The 18,690-nt window shown below is 44.1% G+C and overlaps 1 protein-coding gene across 1 annotated transcript in view; it reads right to left on the reverse strand.

Annotated features, from left to right (window-relative positions):
- CPNE9 (copine family member 9) overlaps positions 1-16,136 on the reverse strand; it is a 180,818-nt gene extending 164,682 nt beyond the window's left edge. Inside the window, exon 1 of the mRNA XM_030206386.1 lies at positions 16,060-16,136. Coding sequence (XP_030062246.1) covers positions 16,060-16,136 — 77 coding nt within the window. The remainder of the gene's footprint in view (positions 1-16,059) is intronic.
- Positions 16,137-18,690: the final 2,554 nt, after the last annotated feature.

Genomic DNA, 18,690 nt, shown 5'->3' on the forward strand with positions numbered 1-18,690 from the left:
AACACTGCTTTAGACCTGTCCCTGCCTGGAAGCCCTTCTCTCTCCTACAACTTCCCGCCTACACGGGAACAGGAAGTTGAAGGAGAAAGAAAGGCTTCTCGAGCAGGTCTAAAGCAGCGTGTGTACTGCTTTCTCGCTGACGCTATCGGCGGATTGGGGGATTGGAAGGCTCGGGGGGGGGGGGGGGGGGGATACCTGGTGGCTGGTGCTGCGATGCTGGAAGGAGAGAACAGCTGCTCTTTCCTGTCTGCTGCAGGGCTAAAGGCTGGCTGTGCACTGATTGGAGGAGCAGGGAAAACTGGGTGGGCCTAAGCTGAGATTGGGTGGGCCCAGGCCCACCCGTAGCTACGCCCCTGTTTTAACCTGCTTCCTGAAGTAGAGATAGTCTTGTGTTAAGCGGAGCCTTTCAGGGAGTGCTTTCTAGAGTGTGTGGAATACTCTGGAGACGGCTTGCTTGCGGGTATCACATCGTGCAATGTCCTTGGAGGTATGTAGAGGATCATCCTATTCTTCAGGTACTCGGGACCATTTCCTTTAAGGGCCTTGAAGATCAGACATAGAGTTTTAAATTTAGCCCTGTATTGTACTAGTAGTCAGTGAAATTTTGCAAAAATGATGTCATGTAGTCACATCGCTTGCAACCTTCTATGAGTCTTGCTGCAGCATTCTGAATCAATTGAAGCTGGTGCAGGCCCTTTGTAGTCAGACTGCTGTAGAGTGCATTACAGTAATCCAGTCTTGATGCTATCATGACATGCACAACTGGGATAAGATTTACCTTCTCGATGTAAGGAGAGAGGCAGCGTAGCTGTCACATATAGTACAAGCAGCTCTTGAAGGTTGCTTGGATTTTGGGAATCAGCGTTAAGCGTTGAATCTAACTGTTTTCCAAGGTTTCTGACTTGTGATTTGGACTTGTGATTTGAGGGGGAGTTCGTACTTTCCAAAAAAGATTTTGATGTCAGGTACGTATCCATTTGTGTTAGGGACCCAGAAAAGCTTGGTTTTACTTGGGTTCAGGCAAAGTTTGTATCCCATTCTTGGATTGATGTTAGACAGGTAATCATTTTATTCAGGGCTGCAGGTAAGTCAGGTTCAATGGGTATGAGCAGCTGCACATCATCCGCGTAGATGTAGCACTGAGTGCAGGCTATCTGCGCTAAGGCCTGGTGTGCTCATTTGCTATGCTAGACCCCTCTAACCATTCTGCATTGGTAAATGTAGGCGCTAGTATGGCACTAACGGCCTCTAGCAGCCACGTTTACTTCTGATCATCGGGGCCTGAGTGGAATAGAAAAAACTGATTGTTTACTTTTTCAAAAAGTGCAGACAAGGCGAAATGCCATGAAGTTACCAAGTAGTACATTTAAAACAAATTGGAGAAAATATATTTTATTAAAAGAAAATAGAAACCTGATACAGCTGTGGACAATATCACTGTCCAGGTATAAAACGTCAGGTTACATAACCAATGTATGGTAGATTACATGAAACAGTTGTATACCGTAAATGTAAACAACCGTTATTGTAGAAATCTAGTGTCAGTGAAGCACAAACTTGTACAATTGAAGTTTAAGACATCCTTGGGATCCAGCAAGAAGTACACAGCTTGAGCAGCTGCTAGGAGAATTCATGCATGCAGTTATTGGGTTTACAACGCACACCAGGGACGTGATCTTAAGTGGTAGGACAAAATCAAATGTCTTAATGCAGTTTTGTCAATCTCAGAACATTGTTTCAAGCTTCAGCCAATATCATTGGTATCTTATCTCAGGGTTGGCTTAACCACTAGGCAGGACTCAGCTGTTACCTAGGGCTACAGCTTCTGGGGAGTGTCGAAGAGTTGTCAAAGCCAAAACAGAGCCACACAGTAAAAGAACAAGAGGAGGTTCTTTTACCAGTAGAGGCGGTGAGCAGAGTAGAGACAGTTGTCACATAGCCCATTTACCTGGAATATTCTTGAAGGGGTGGTGTTGGGTGATAATGATTGTTGGAGAGATCAAGAGGCTCTAAAGGTTACATAAGTACATAAGCACTGCCACGCTTGGAAAAGACCAAAGGTCCATCAAGCCCAGCACTCTGTCTCCGACAGCGGCCAATCCAGGCCCCAAGAACCTGGCAAAATCCCAAAATTTAATAACGATCAAATTGGGGGCAGGGTAAAAACAAGACCCAAAGTTTGCCTAGGTTATCTAATCCCTTGCTATGGCTCTGCTGATACAGAAAGAAGAGAAGGGGCAGATAAGCCACCCTAGATAAAACATGCTGGGGCTTAGAGCATAAATTTGGGAAGGATGCAGGTCTAAATCCCACCAGCAGACTGTATCCTCTGTAGCGTAACAAGATTCTTTTTGGTACAGAATGCTGCTGGAGACCACAGAGAACAGACCACACAGCATTTCAGCAGCAAGGATGTTGACATCTTCCTTAAGTTAAGTTTTGTCATCACAATACAAAAGATTTGTTTGACCCCTGAAGCAGGCTTTTGTGCCGAAACACGGCCATGTCGGGTAAGTTTTATGCCTTTTATAATAAAGACTTTTGATATCCTCCCTGAGTCTGCCTCACTTCTTTTTTACACTGCTCACATTTGCGTGAGGGACCCTTCCTTCTCTTTTTTCTTCTTCTTTTCTTGTTTCCTCTTTAACTTCAGACAGGCTTGGAACCCTTTGTAGCCTGAGGATCCAGGGAAATTGCCCTGTTCTCAATCTTGTAAGGCAGGCCTATTCTTCAGGCTTATGGTGCTATGGCTAGTGGTAATCTTTGTACCTCATTGCGCTCAATTTTATAGAAGAACCTCATCAAGATTTACTGTGTAGTAGGTACAAATGCACAATTGCAGCGAGCTTTGCTAATGCCAATGAATCACTATGTTGATATTTGCACTCTAAACTTTCATTTTGGTGCCTCTGTATTAATTAATCCTGTTAAAGTGGCAAAGTATGGGTGTTATTTATCTCTAAAGCTTCCCAAAATTGTAAAAGTCGCTTGTGTTGGCGTCCTTAAAGGAGGGTTGGATCTTTGCCATGAATTACTGCCCCCTGCCCTTTGACGACATCTAGGGTATTTTAAATGATGATCTTAGCCTTTCTTCTGCTTTGGTCATTTGCTTTATTCCTTTCCAAGACGTGAATTTCTATGTCCTCCAAACCTTAAACTAAAACTTTGGGGCGTAGTTTTTTGAGGCAGACCTTTCACTTCTCAACTTTTTATTCCAGCCAAATGAAAAATTCTAGGAAAAAGCCGGGATCTCATCTCTGCAAACCCCTCGATTAAGAGGCATTTACATAGGAGGAAACCCCTGGGCATGAGGAGGAAGAGGGATCCCTTTGTGGAAGATGGTATAGCGGGTTGGGAGTTGGGGAATTATCTGCGTAGAAATCTCTTCGATGGAATTAAAAACATTTCATCTTAATTACTGATGGAACACTGGACAGTCATTAAAATTGCTCTGATTCATGACCTCCCGCTGTTACCATGGCAGCATTACATTCGTACAAATAGTAAATAAAATTAAAAACAAACCATCGCCCGGCTCCTAATCACTGTAATTACTTTGCACCCCTTTCGTGCTGCTGGAATGCAGCTGGAGCCCCTGTTGCCTGAGATAATGGCTCAGCTAGATACTGGCTCAGGCAAATGCTAATTGAGAAATAATCACATTCTTTTTATTATTTACCTCTTTATTTTTAAATCATGTACATCTCTAATAGCTGAGCTGTCAGGACTTTGAATGTCAGAGAAGGTGCCGTGGATATTTTGATTTAAAGAAAAAAAAACACAATTACTGCTGCCTTTCCCTTTCAGCACTGCAACTGGGCTTTGCTAATGGTTTTCAGTCATTTTGCTGGAGAGTTGCTGATTTCAGTTACTATATTAGCCAAGCAGGACCTTCCCAGTCATGGATTTGCTGTCTGGAGTTCTAAAATTATGATTTACCTCTCCGGTGACCCTAGCAAACAGCTTGTCAGTCTGGTGGCAAGGTTTCCTTTTCCTAGCCAGGGATGCCCACCCAGTTCCACGTTATAATAGAATGTGGTCCTAAGCCTAGCCCAGGCTTTACTGTCAGTCATACAAAGACCAGAAGGCATAGGAGGGTAAGTGGATCTTGAAAGCCAAGCTTGCATCAAAATGTGACCTGGAATTAGTTTGATGCTAAATAAAGAAAAGCATGCGGTAAGTTTAAGACATAATTTCAGCTTTATACCACATAATAATAATTTAAAAAAATTAAAAAGGAAAATGGGGTTTATCTTAGTGAGATTACGGTAGTTATAAGCTCATAAATATATAGATTAATTAGTGCATAGAGCAGGTGGAGAATATGTAATGCTTAGTTTGATTAAAACAGAGAACAGGAGGAGTAGCCTAATGTTAATAAAGCGACTTTGAGCCTGGTGGACCTGGGTAGGTCTAATTAGCCCTATAGAAATGATTTTACTGTAACTTTTAGAATAAATCTTGCATCTAGGAAAGTTGTGTGCAGAATTTTTATTTCTTCCAGCAGTTTCTTCTTGCTCCTCAAGCTCAATCAAAACCAACCCCTTATGGGGGCTCTGGAGACATGAGTTTTTGTTTGCCATGTTCTCCCCCCCTCCCAATTAAAAAAAAAATCTAGCTCAGATATAGCACAACAGACCTTGGCCAGCAAGGACCACAAATCGTGGCTGTTACTGCAAATCTGTAGAGTCCGAATCTGGCCACTAGGTGCACTGTTTTGTTATGACTCAGAGCCCCCTATGCCCCAGGGTTGTAAATGCTGCTTCCAGTGTTTTCAGTCCAGGCTGACCTGGGGGTAAAAGCCAGCCCTGGGAATTGAACCTAGGTCTCCCCCTTGGCAACCACATAGCACTGCATTGAGCCTGAGGATGTATTTTTACTGACTACAGAAAATGGCAGTTTTATGAGATTTGGATATTGATATGATTGTGTGACGTGGTGGCCACGAAAAAGCAGAAGGATAAACTCAACAGTTTCATTATTTAGCATATCTATACTGCTTCCAAACAATTCATTAATTATAAATTAATTAATTTCACTTCTTGCATTTTTGATAGGATCAAAGTATGGTGTATGAACTATGAACTGAAGGTGGTGCTTGGTTGGCCTTCTGGCTGAGATTGATGAAAGGTGATAATGTTTTGCCACCCTACCCAATCAGGGTATTATTATTGTTAGGATTTGGGGACCCCCCCCCTCCAGCACAGTTACGTGGGGTTGCGGCTGAGGCAGAGAGCGGTGAGGATCAAATCTTTTGATAATAATAAGCAGCTTTTTTTTGTCAGGAAATTTGTAAATCCAGATTTAAAATATTAAACAAAAGAGTGTGTGTATGTGTGTGTGTGTGTGGGGGGGGGGGGGGGTGGAAAGTGCCATAAGTGTACAGGTCACTTTGCCTGCTGGGTGATTAATATTGAAGCTTCGATGATCAGCCCATGACCTCAGTGTACCCTTACCCAGGTCTTTCCCATGCGCGAAAGCCACTTTTTGCTGTGGTCAGAAAAAGGTCGATTTTCCAATTTAATGGGCATGCGTTAAATGTTGCCATTAGTGCCTGGCTATTAACAAAAATTAGCACATGAGCCCCTGATGCCATCTGTTTTGTAGGTGGTAGTTACAAGCTCATACATATATGAGCTTAATCTTGAGCTAATTAGTTAGCATGCGGGAACGTAGCTGTGCTGATTAGCACAGAAATGCCCCCTCTCTGCCCCTCAGATACACCCCCTTTATTTCTGAGTCTGACATCCTGCACGTGCAGGATGTCAGAAACTGAACGAAGCCTTGCGCCAGAAGAAGAGGACCTTGGCTGGCGGGGGTTGGGGTCCCCCGCTAGCAAAGGTAGGTGATGGCGGGTTGGCGGCAGGAGGGGGGGGGGGTTGAGAGGATCATCAGCAGGGGGGTCCAGGGCCAAATCTACGGGGGCCCAGGCCCCCATAGCCCCATGTAGCTACTACGCCACTGTTTTAAGCTGTGGTAAACTTGCGTTAATGCTTAACTGCAGCTTGGTATAAGGGACCCTTTTACTAAGCTGTGTAGGGCACCTACTTGCACCCAATGTGCCTCAATTTTGAGTTACCGCCCAGCTACCATGTGTCCCTTGTGGTAATTTCATTTTTGATGCACATCCGCTACACATGCTGGAAAATAATTTTTATTTTCTGGCACGTGGGCGGTAATCATCATTCTACACATGTAGACTATTACTGCCGGGTTACCACGCGAGCCCTTACCACTAGGTCAATGGCTGGCGGTAAGGTCTCAGACTCAAAATGGATGCACAGCAATTTTTCATTTTGCCGCACGTCCATTTTCGTCAAAAATAAAAAAAGGCATTTTTTTAAACAGGTGCACCAAAAAAAAAAAAAAGATTCTGCACACGCCCAAAACACGTGTCTACACTACCGCAGGCCATTTTTCAGTGCACCTTTGCAAAAGGGCCCCTTCATGTCTTAGAATTCTTAGCGAGAGTAGAACAAATTCCACCGAAAGAAACCTGTGCAAACATGTTTGTGTGTGAGATGCGGTCCAGGGGTTGTGTTCAAAAGGTTTAAAACTAAGGCTCACACATCTTTTGCGCTTTTATGGATTTTTCTCCCTTCCAGAAATTGCAGACTCGGGCCAGGGAAGCCTTGTTTGAAAATTGCATAAAGCAGCTGCCTTTTAGACTCCTTTAATGCCTGATCTTTCATCCTCCATTTTCATGCACTATAGAATTTTTTTCACCCTACTAGAAAGATCTTTAAGCTGTCTCTGGATATGTGATGCCTATCTGTGAAGATTTATGTGTTGGAGTGACTCAAAGGATAGCATAGGATAAATATTGTCATAGCTTATCATATCATCTCTCCCTACACTCCTTCCCTAGAACTCCGTTCACTAGGCAAATCTCTCCTAATTGCACCCTTCTCCTCCATCGCTAACTCCAGACTCCGCTCCTTCTATCTCGCCACACCTTATGCCTGGAATAGGCTTCCTGAGCCATTACGTCTAGCCTCATCCCTGGCTGCCTTCAAATCCAGGCTAAAGGCCTACCTGTTTGATGCTGCTTTCGACTCCTGACTTGTAACTTTTATCTTATCCTTATGTGTCCTTCTATCTGTCCTTCCCTTCTCCTTTTTGGTCCTGTCTGTTTGTCCTGATTTAGATTGTAAGCTCTTTTGAGCAGGGATTCTCTTCTTCATGTTCAATTGTAAAGCGCTGCGTACGACTGGTAGCGCTATAGAAGTGATTTATAGTAGTAGTAGTAGCTTATCATATTGACTTCATTAGCTAGTCAGGTTTACAGGATATCAACAGTGAATATATACCAATCTCATGCATATTATCTTTTCAATGTGTGTAAATATCTCATGCATATTCATTATGGACACGCTTAGGAACCACTGGGCCATGAGCACTTTTCTAGAAAAGTTCAAAACAGTTTGTGCTTCACTGTCATCACTAGTAAATATATAACAAATGAGACCGTTTGCTCCTGGTGAGATAAGTTCAGCAGTTTTCCAGCACATTTGTGTATATTAGCATATGAATTAGATTACATGGAGGGACATAATTGAACGAAAACGTCTATCTCCATGGGCGTTTATCTCCGAGAACGGGTCCGTGAAGGGGCGGACCGAACCGTATTTTCGAAAAAAATGGACGTCCATGTTTTATTCGACAATTTGTGAGCTGGGCGTTTTTGTTTTTCAGCGATAATGGAAAATGAAAGCGCCCAGCTCAAAAACGAATAAATCCAAGGCATTTGTTCGTGGGAGGGGCCAGGAGTCGTAGTGCACTGGTCCCCCTCACATGCCAGGACACCAACCGGGCACCCTAGGGGGCACTTTTACAAAAACAAAAAAAAAAGGTTAAAGAGCTCCCAGGTGCATAGCACCCTTCCCTTGTGTGTTGAGTCCCCCAAATCCCCCTCAAAACCCACTGCCCACAAGTCTACACCATTACTATAGCCCTAAGGGGTGAAGGGGGGCACCTACATGTGGGTACAGTGGGTTTGGGGGGCGGTTTGGAGGGCTCCCATTTACCAGCACAAGTGTAACAGGTGGGGGGGGGGGGATGGGCCTGGGTCCACCTGCCTGAAGTCCACTGCACCCCCTAACAACTGCTCCAGTGACCTGCATACTGCTGCCAGGGAGGTGGGTATGACATTTGAGGGTGAAAATAAAAAGTTGTGAAACGGCATATTTTGTGGTGGGAGGGGGTTTGTGACCACTGGGGGAGTCAGGGGAGGTCATCCCCGATTCCCTTCAGTGGTCATCTGGTCATTTAGGGCACTTTTTGGGGCCTTATTCGTGGAAAAACAGGGTCCAGGAAAAGTGCCCTAAATTCTCGCTAAAAACGCATATTTTTCTTCCATTATCGGCGAAAGGCGCCCATCTCTGATCGCCCGATAACCACGCCCCAGTTCCGCCTTCACCACGCCTTCGACACACCCCCATCAACTTTGTCCGCATCCGTGACGGAGTGCAGTTGAAAACGTCCAAATTCGGCTTTCGATTATACCGCTTTATTCGTTTTTGTGAGATAAACTATCTCCCGATTTGGGTCGCAATATAGGTGTTTTTCTTTTTCAATTATAAGCTGGATAATGCAACTAAGACATTATAAAAGTGGCTTTCTAAACTTCTCTTTTGTATCTGGGTAATTCTGTTTTTTTAAAAACTCTCATTCCTTTCGGTATTTTATTCATTCATTCAATCATACGTGTTATCCTTTTCTTTCTGCTGTCTTCTACTTCTCATCTCCTATCACCTCTTTTCTCACTGAGGGAGGGGGGGGGAGACAGAAAAAAAGAGCAGCAGGAATTAAAATTTGGGTGGTGAAGTGGTGTGAGGAGGGGTGAGAGGGGAGAAAGTTTGAAAGGTAGAGATTAAGGGACTGGTGTGAGGAGAGAAGTTGGCATGGAATTTAAAGACCATAAGAGGAATCAAACAGGACAAAGGGAAGAAGAGGGTATGGGGAGAAGGACATTTAGGAAGATGAAAGGCTGCAGCAAAAGTAGCATAGGATAGGGCAGGACAAGTAAAAATGAAAGAAATGAAACATAAGCAAAGAGAGAAAAACTGAAAATGGAATTTAGGTGATATCATCCTTAATCTCCGAAAGGCTTCCATGGTCTGTGTCCTGAAAATGGCATAACCTTTCTTCCCGAGGGAAACCTTCCACAAACTAATACAATCAATGGTCCTATGCAGATTACTGCAACGGAATCTACGTGGGATGTAAAGAACAACTTACAAAAAAACTCCAAACCGCCCAAAATACAGCAGCCAGATTGATATATGGTAAAACACGATTCGAAAGCGCTAAACCCCTCCAAGAAAAGCTGCATTGGCTCCCAATCAAAGAACAGATCTACTTCAAAATCTGCACTTTGGTCCATAAAATCATCTACGGCGTAGTCCCAGGATATATGACAGACCTTATAGATCTACCAAACAGAAACAGATCCAGATCAGCGCGATCATACCTAAACCTACATTACCCTAACTGCAAAGGGCTAAAATACAAAACAACATTTGCATCTAGCTTCTCCTACACGAGCGCACAACTATGGAATGGACTCCCGCATGCTGTGAAAACAATACATGACCACCTAAACTTCAGGAAATCATTAAAAACTCACCTCTTCAAAAAAGCCTATCAACCGTATTATCGAAACGAAAGATGGCCGTCCATCTCGTTTCAATAATATGGTCGGGTACGCCACTTTACGGGGCCGTCATTAGAGATGGGCGCCCCCGTTCAGTTATGCCCCTCCACGTCACCCATAGAAACTCTAGCAGTTAGCATGCGCTATTTTTAGTGTGTGCTAAAAATGCTAGTTCACCTCAGTAAACAAGGCCCTTAGGGGCCCTTTTACAGATCGGCGGTAAGCCAAATGCAGGCTTACCACTCACTACTGCCGGCCCAAAGTGGCCGCTGGCAGTAGGTCCCACCCTGAGCGTACACCATTTCCAGGGGAAAAAGGAAACCCCCAGAAATGACTAGTGGCGGTAATCAGGCATTGCTGCCTAGTTACCACTTGGTTAGCACCGGAGCCCTTATCACCAACTCAATGGGTGGCAGTAAGGTCTCCTTGCTACATGGCCATGTGGTGAGAGTTATCCCATCGTGTGGCCATTTTTTTCAGGTTCTACTGGCTGTGAGAAAAGGGCCCTAGCATGCGGAAAAACAGCCCCCGCCGCTAGCTCAGGGCCCTTGTCCCCCACAGCTTAGTAAAAGGACCCCATAGTTGCTATTCAGTTCTTACTTCTAGACCACACGCCTGGCACCATTTGGTAGTAATTCTTAACCAGTGCGCTGACTCACATTGCAGTATAAAAGGGGGCAGAATAGCCAGGGCCCTTTAAATTCATGAACAGGCTATATCATAAGGGAAACATGTAAAGAGAGATTTCAAGAGTAAGGCTTTCAAAATGATCTAGAGAAGTGGTCCCAGTCCTTGGGACATACCTAACCAGTCGGGTTTTCAGGATACCTGCAATGAATACGTATGAGATAAAGTTGCAAACACTACCTCCACTGGATGGAACTCTATTTTATGCCTATTCATTGTGGATATCCTGAAACCCTGACTGGCTAGATGTGTCCCAGGGACTGGGTTGAAGACCATTGATCTAGAGGAAGGAGCACAGAACACCACCACAGTTTGCACTGGGGTCACCATAAGAGCTCTGCAGCCATTCGTTTTACAGCGGTCAAAAGATACCTCAGGCTAAAAGTCTGAGAAGACTTGATAAGGATGATTGTGAAGTAATTTCTCCTAGAAAATTCTGCACAAACTATTAATTTTTAAACAATACAGTATAGTCATTGTCTGAATAATACCTTAATATGCAGTACAGAAAAATGTATTCAGAGATTCGATATTTTCAAAGACTTCTCCTATGGTAAGCTCCTGTCCCACCACCAGCTCTTTCCTATGCAGCTCATTCTCTTTCTGTTCCTTACAGCCTCAGGAAGACCCCTAGTGCTTTATCTCTCCAGTTCTCTCAGGCTCCACCTTTGTTGCTCTTTTCTCCATTGCGCCTGGTTGGGTTGACCTGCCTCCCACCCTCCACAGACTGGCACTCATCCCCGCATCCTCTTCTCTGCATGCCTGAGCAGGCTGGTACTCATGCAGCCTCATCCCTTTTGCATTCTGCAGAATGTGATTTCCTAAGTTCCCACACAGAATTCTACAAAGCAAATCCAGAATACTAAGGGGAAGGGAATTCTATCCAAATTCTGCACTGGACAATTATGCAGAATTCTCCTGGGGCACAAGAATAGCCAAATACAGGACTTTGGCTGGTTGCTACATACATCAGACAAAACTGGATGCATGTTAGTGAGGACTAATCAGGGGATGGGAGGAGCAAGGGGAAAATATATTATCCTTTTTCTCTGTAAAGTCCTTATTATGTTTTATTTGCAGTAGGATATTGAGTGTAGGTATTCTGCATAAATGTCCAAATATTTGAATATGTACAAAAAACATTCTCATATGCTGAAAGAGTCCCAAGTTAGGAGTGATTTAATTGCACTGTACAAATCTATCAAAGAACATTACAAGGATCTTCAAGGCAGTCATTGAACTAGAGTAGCAACAGAGAAAATGGGTGTGCAGGTGGTCGGCATCATCTGAATGGAAAGCGGTGTCACAATTTTGAGAAGGAGGGATTATTCAATTGGTGTAGTAAAGTGAAGGACCATTTTATTTTTTTGCAAAAGTCGACAATAAACAGTAAGAAGCAAAAACTGAGCTCTGTCAGATGAATAAGGGAGGATGTACAGACAAGGGTAGAAGGTTTTTGGTTTAATCTTTGAGTTGGATCTACTCCTCCCCAAGTCAGTTTTGGCTGGGGAAGCTGTGTGGTTGTGTGTGTGTGTTTGGAGAAGGGGTGGAGGGTGAAGAGGGGAGTCCCATGGTTATTGGTTAAGGGTGACACCTAGTGGCTGAATTCTCAGATGGCGCCCAGATTGAAGACCTCCAGCCTAGGACTATCCTCACTGCAGTGACCATATACTAGTTACATTAATGAAAGATGTAAAGTGGGACAAAAATTCCCCAGTAAGCTGCAATTGAACGCTATGGTACCAGATCCCATCCCTATTTCTGCGGAGCATAAGGAAATTGCTATGTCAAAAACAGACAAACAAACCAGACCAAAAAGTCACACAGTCAGTGGAGAAGACGGAGTTCACTCTCATTAGATGCAATGTTACAGCAAGGTTGAACACAGAAGACAAGGAGTGAGTTGGAGATATGGGACATGAGGGGAACATGTTACAGAAATATTAACAGAGTTATTAGGAATGTGAATGAGTACAATGAATGCTATGCAGAAAAAAAAAGAACTTGGAAAAATGCATGGTCTGCGGTTTAGCAGTTATTGAGAATGTGTATTAGTACGTAAAGGAGAAAACCTGAAGGGCTACTGGCAAGAGAAGTTTTGTGGCGAGGGACTAGTTGAAAAAAAAAGATAAAGAAAGAGATGAAATCTAACAAGAAAGAAATACAGTGTGCTCCTTTGTCTAGAAAAGGGGAAGGGAGGGAGAGGCAACACAATTAGAAAAAGAAACCCCTAGATTGAGTATTGATTGTACTTGAGTCAAAATTGTTTTTAATAAAAGAAATTCACTAGTGCATAAATAGATAAAGCACATTTTACAGCACAAAGTCATTTACCTATGGCACAACCAGAAAGAGGTTAGAGATGTTGAGAGAACTTTCGAGGAGAAAAAAAAAAAGAAGGAAACAAAATGAGGGAGAGAGAAGCATGAAGGCAGATGCATTTAGAACGACACATTCCTTAAACTGTAATAGGACAGACCAGATTGAAAGTCTTTTCTATGAAGCATGGTGAACCCTATCTCTTGTCAGCAAGTGGGTGAGGAGGGCTCTGAATTGTATTAATGGGGCTTGCTGCTGCTACGGAAGCCAGTTGCCCTCCTTCTCCTCCTTGGTCCTTTCTCATTTGCAAAAGGATGAGGCTGAAAGAAATTAAACGTTCACAGGGTTATGGATATATGAAACGGCCTCTCCAGTGAAAGTGGTGGAGGCAAGACAATATTAAGAATGCATAGGATGAATGCCGAATATTTGCAGGGAAGCTGGAAACTAGAGGGGGCCCCGGTATGGTAGCAAGAAGGGCTGATGAGCAGAAGGGGTGGACCTTTGGCCATTATATTCTGCGTTTTATAAGCACAGAATTAAGACAAAGTTCATAGAAATATTCAGTGCATTTTGTCTAGCAAAAAAGGTGCCCGTACTCAAATGCCAGGCCACCCTTCAGGGGTGGAGTGATCATTGAGGGACCCACCCTACAATAACCAGGATCCCTGCAACCAGTCATAGATTCTATGACAGGGCAGAATTTGTATGTAGAACCTGAGCTCTTTCATTAAAATACGAGAACCATAGGTCAAGTTTAGCAGACAGAGGAAAAGGTGCCGGTACTCAGTACCCCCAAGTACCCCCTCAAAAAAGCCCTGGAAATATTTGAATTCTCACAATGTAGCCCTCCTGTAGTGAATACCTTCAAGTCAAATGTGCATCATCAGTTATCAGATAGGTCTATAGATGTCTTTTTTTTTGTACATTTCTGACTACTTTGAGTGTACTCAAGTTGCCTAAACAATTTTGTTACACATGTATTTAGACATAAGACATTCTTGAGCATTATTCACAACATCAAGATACAAACCGGAGTTTAAAAAAAAACTAATATACTTTTCACTACTTGTTTTTTTTCTCCATCAGACACAGGGCAAAAGGATGGGGATCCCTGGCTTGCATGCCCAAGGAAACTTCTTTGATATTCACTCATGAATGCCCTGCAGTCAGATATCCATTTAGGTAAATTGAAATAATCTTTTCCACTGCTCTATGCGTTGTTTCTTCTGGCAAAAGAGACGGCCCAGAAAGTCGAACATAAGATAGAAAACACAGGAGTGGCCTAGTGGTTAGGGTGGTGGACTTTGGTCCTGGGGAACTGAGGAACTGAGTTCGATTCCCGGCACAGGAAGCTCCTTGTGACTCTGGGCAAGTCACTTAACCCTCCACTGCCCCATGTAAGCCACATTGAGCCTGCCATGAGTGGGAAAGCGTGGGGTACAAATGTAACAAAACAAAAATGTTCTGCTCATCAGTTTTAGAAGGTTGCCTCTGTGAATTCTCCCTTAGAAAGGTCGCTTGATGTTTATATAGAACGAGCTTTATCCAGATGAAAGAGAAAAGAAAACGGAAGACTGCTTGCAAAAAGCAAAAGGCCTTCTCTCTCCACGAGTCAAAGGAAAACCTCTTCCGTTCAGACACCCCAGTGTGTATTTTAATGTAAATGAAGTTTGCCTGGACACTCTTTAAAATGAGGAAGCATATTCCACTGGTACCTGGGGAAAACGATACATCTGGATGCATCATTGCAGCCTGTCTGTTGAAGCTGAACACGCGGGGAGCTCCTGGAAGCCGGTTCACACCGAGCATTAAAAATGCAGCTTGTGGAGGAAAAGAAACGTCCATTCCTTAATCTTTGTCTGCATTTTCCAAAGTCTCAACAGCTTGATAAATAAAACCGGCCGTGTTCAGACCTGTATGAAAGTCAATGGCCTTTGTCTTTGCTCCGGTTTCTTCTGCAACGGGTCTTCATGCTTTTTTGTCCCTCGTCCCAATTATAACGTAAATATTTCTTTCTTTCTGGCCTGTGTGTGGCTACTACTACTACTACTTAACATTTCTAGAGCGCTACTAGGGTTACGCAGCGCTGTACAGATTAAGAAAAAGGACAGTCCCTGCTCCAAGGAGCTTACAATCTAATGGGCGAAATGTCAAGTAGGAGCAGTGAGACCCCCACTGATACAGGATACACAACAGATGTTAAAGATTTAGGAGCAACAGCAAGAGGCATCGACTTTCCCCTGTTACGTTATTTTTTTAAGAGTCTGTTAAATTTCTTGTTCTTAGGAAGCCACAGTGCTGTCCAGGCTAAACGTTTATTTGCAACCTTCACTTTTACGCTGGTTACACGATATTGTTCTGCAAATGATTTTAGCCTCTTTCTACAAAAGGTGAAAAGCTTGCAACCTTGGCTACCGATTTCAGGGATTGTTTGAATTTAATTATAAAAACAAAACTATATAAAAAACTTATCCGGCCAGTGAAATCTACCTGCCAACAAAAATATCGATTATCTCTGCCAAGCAATTTCTGCGTTACACGGCCTGCCAGAAAATGAAGAAAAGCGTCTTGATTTCGGAAGATGAAAGCTAAGCAGCTGCCAATCAGCTCTCCCACGTAGAGCTGTAAATTCCCAGATTGCTGGAATACTTTTCAATTCCTTGGAATACTAAGGCATTTTTACGTATTATATTGTGTATAACCAAGGACGGGTTTGCTCCTGTTTTAAAACATGCATATAAATCATACGTATTTGTTCATGCCTATAAGATCACTGGAACAGCAATCCACGAGAGAATGCATTCCAGATGTGCTAGGTTTTATTCTCCTAGAAAGTGCTTAAACCCGGGCAAACATTCAGCTCATCGGAACGTACACAACAACCACGACACCCTACAAGCTCAGACTATGGAAGTACGTTTATAACAGATATTTCACTTCAAAAGAATGTTGAAGCTGGAAGAATCACAACAGTTTTTTCTCTCTCTTTTCGCTAGCCAGATAGCCCTATTAGATTCCTTCGCAGACCAGTTTCTGCTAAGGGTTTTGCAAACAGCTGGATGGCAGAAGTCGGCCGAGTTATAAAACTGGTTTGCTCTGTTGCTGGAGTCCGCCTAACACTTTTCGCTAGCCCAAAGCCCGTTCACTTCACCCTGTACTGTCTGTATATCCGTTCACACTGCACCTAAATTCCAGAAGCAGCCAGTGCTGGTGGGACGGGTAAATTCCTGTCCACCTGCTGGGATGCCTCTGGAGCCCTGAGCTCGCGCTGTAACTTTCCTGCGCGCAGTCTGCTCCCTGTTAACGCGCGGTGCGGTGCAGCGCAGCGCTCAATCCCAGGTATAGGAGCTGCTTAGCTGCTCCCCGCCCCCTCCCATGTGCCGGTAAACCCTTACCTGCAGGACACGGTGATCTCTATTTTAGTTGCAGGGACGCTGGAATGAACCGGGTCGAAGTCTCCTATAGACGCCATTCTCCTGCTCTCCTGCCAGTCCGATTTCTTCTAGTTGATTATGTGAACAGCGTCATTGGCGGCAGGAATATACACAGGTGACATCAGCACAGCCTGGAGCTGAATCAGAAAATGGGCAACGTCCATTAAGAGTGAATGAAAAAATATATCTTCATGTGCACTCCCGATCGTCTCCCGTGATTGCTCTCACACTCAGATGGGCTATTTCTGGCCAGCTCGATTGCCATCCTCTCTCTTCTCCAGAGCAAACGTGTTTCACCGAAAACCCCTCCTCTCTGAACATTTAAGCACCTTGAAACATGATTGAGCTAGGTTGCAAAATACATTCCAACGAATCAATGAAGTGGGGGCGCAGGAACAGCCCCCCACCCCCTACCCCACTGCTGCTTCTTGTGAGCTTGGCTAAGTTACCTAAGGGGCTCCATTGCCCAGGCACAAGCTTTTTGTAACAGGAAAAATGTAACAGGCTTCCAGCTACTACTGAAGAGGGAACCTAAAATCCCTTGCCCAGTAGCTTTCCGAAGGATCCCTGTTTCAGAAGAAAAAGCCAAGTGTTGGGATAAAAATTGCTTAGACGCTACTGAGTTCTTCCAACGGAAAATAAAAATAAGCTAAGTAAAAAGTACAACCCCCCCCCCCCCCCCCCCCAGTTCAGCTCATTTAAAGGCGTTAACCAGGAGAGTCTGGAGCTGGGATCGTACCCACAGAAATTATTAGACCAGAGCTACACACGAGTAATGGAGAAAAATGCTGGTAGGAAGCGGTAATGGAAGCATAGAGAAGGGTATCTAGTTGTGGGGAGGCAGAAGGAAGGCGCAAAGGAAGGAGGGTGGGCTGGGGTGTCATCCAGCTGTTACTGACACTCACAGTTTCTAAAAGAAGTAAAAACCCGAAGCTATCAGGAGAGTCTGGTGAAATTATACAGAAGGATTTTCTAGAGTTCTTAAAATTATATGCTCTTTACTTTTAACTTGCCTAGGTGGGAGACTAGACTGCTTGAGTGATTTCCTGTTCCTTCAGGTACCCTTCATGAAGTGTCTCCTATCCAGCTGTGCCAAACAAAAGTAATTTTCTGAGACTTGTGAAAAATTGGTGGGTAGGAAAATTTGTCGGAGCTATTGGAGTTCTGAAGATAAAGCCCTAAACTGATAATGATTGGCTTAAAACGGGGCTCCGAGACTAGGCAGAAGGAAGCCCCCTACTGTTCAAGGTCTGACTCAAGGCGATTAATTATGGGTTTTAATGGCTGTTCGAGGGAAAGAAGCCCTGGTGGAAATTACTTCAAGTGGCTTTCTGAAAGCCGAAAGAGCTTGATTGAATCAGAAGACTCTCACCCGGGGTTTCATATCGTCTGTAATAGGCTCTGATCATAGGCACAGAAAGACAGCCGGGATACTTTCCACCAGAAAGCTTATGTCTGTCAGCATGGGCCAGTGGCTCTCAGGTTTTTCAGAATAGCCAAAACGAATATGCACTGGAGAGAGCCTGAAAACCTGACTGCTTGGGTGTAGCCTGAGGAGGGAGCTGAACCTCTGGTATGAGCAAATAGTTTATTATCTGAGCAGAAGTCTGAAGGCCCATCATAAATGAAGGTGAGAAAGATGAAGAGTCCACGATCTTCCCCTGTATTCCCCGACCATGAGAATATTCCTTTTCCCAATAACCCAAAGGCATGTGCTTTTGCACTAAACACTCTTGTAGTCCAAGATGGGCAATGTACAGAGAGGAGTTTTAGGTGGCAAATATCCTTTCAGCCCTGAGAATCCCAGGGAACATTGTTCGCCCTGTGTATTTTGTGTTTAATTAAAGTTATTAAGGGGCACTTTTTTCATGAAACACCCAACCTAGACAGGAATCCCAAGGACTCAATCATTGCCCCTGCCATGCCTACAACTGTGCAAGTATGCCTCTTTTTTTAGTGTTACACATAGCAGGGTAGATTGGATAAATGGCACCGATGTTAGGCAGCAGGAGGAACAGCACCAAGCAAGTATTCTGAATGACCATTACAAATACAGCTCAGCTTGCATTTCACGCCTAACTTTGGATGCAAGCATTCACACCTGGCAGAAGCTGGCAGTGAGTTGTGCAAATGCAGCTATTCTATAGCATTGTGTCTCATTGCTGGGAATGCCCTTGACTCACCCAAGCCACTCCCCTTTTCAAGTTGCACACTATCAGGCTTATTTTCGAAAGAGAAGAGCGCCCATCTTCCAACACAAATCAGGAGATGGGCATCCTTCTCTCAGGGTCACCCAAATCGGCATAATCGAAAGCCAATTTTTGGGCATCCTGAACTGCTTTCCGTCGTAGGGACGACCAAAGTTCATGGGGGCGTGCCGGCACCGTAGCGAAGGCGGGACTGGGGCGTGATTAAGAGATGGGTGTCCTCAGACGATAATGAAAAAAAGAAAGGCATCCCTGACAAGCACTTGGCCGACTTTACTTGGTCCATTTTTTCTTGCAACCAAACCTCAAAAACGGTGCCTGAACTGACCAGATGACCACCGGATGGAATTGGGGATGACCTCCCCTTACTCCCCCAGTGGTCACC

Source organism: Microcaecilia unicolor, chromosome 6, assembly GCF_901765095.1.
Source record: "Microcaecilia unicolor chromosome 6, aMicUni1.1, whole genome shotgun sequence".
In the NCBI taxonomy this organism is placed as follows: domain Eukaryota; kingdom Metazoa; phylum Chordata; class Amphibia; order Gymnophiona; family Siphonopidae; genus Microcaecilia; species Microcaecilia unicolor.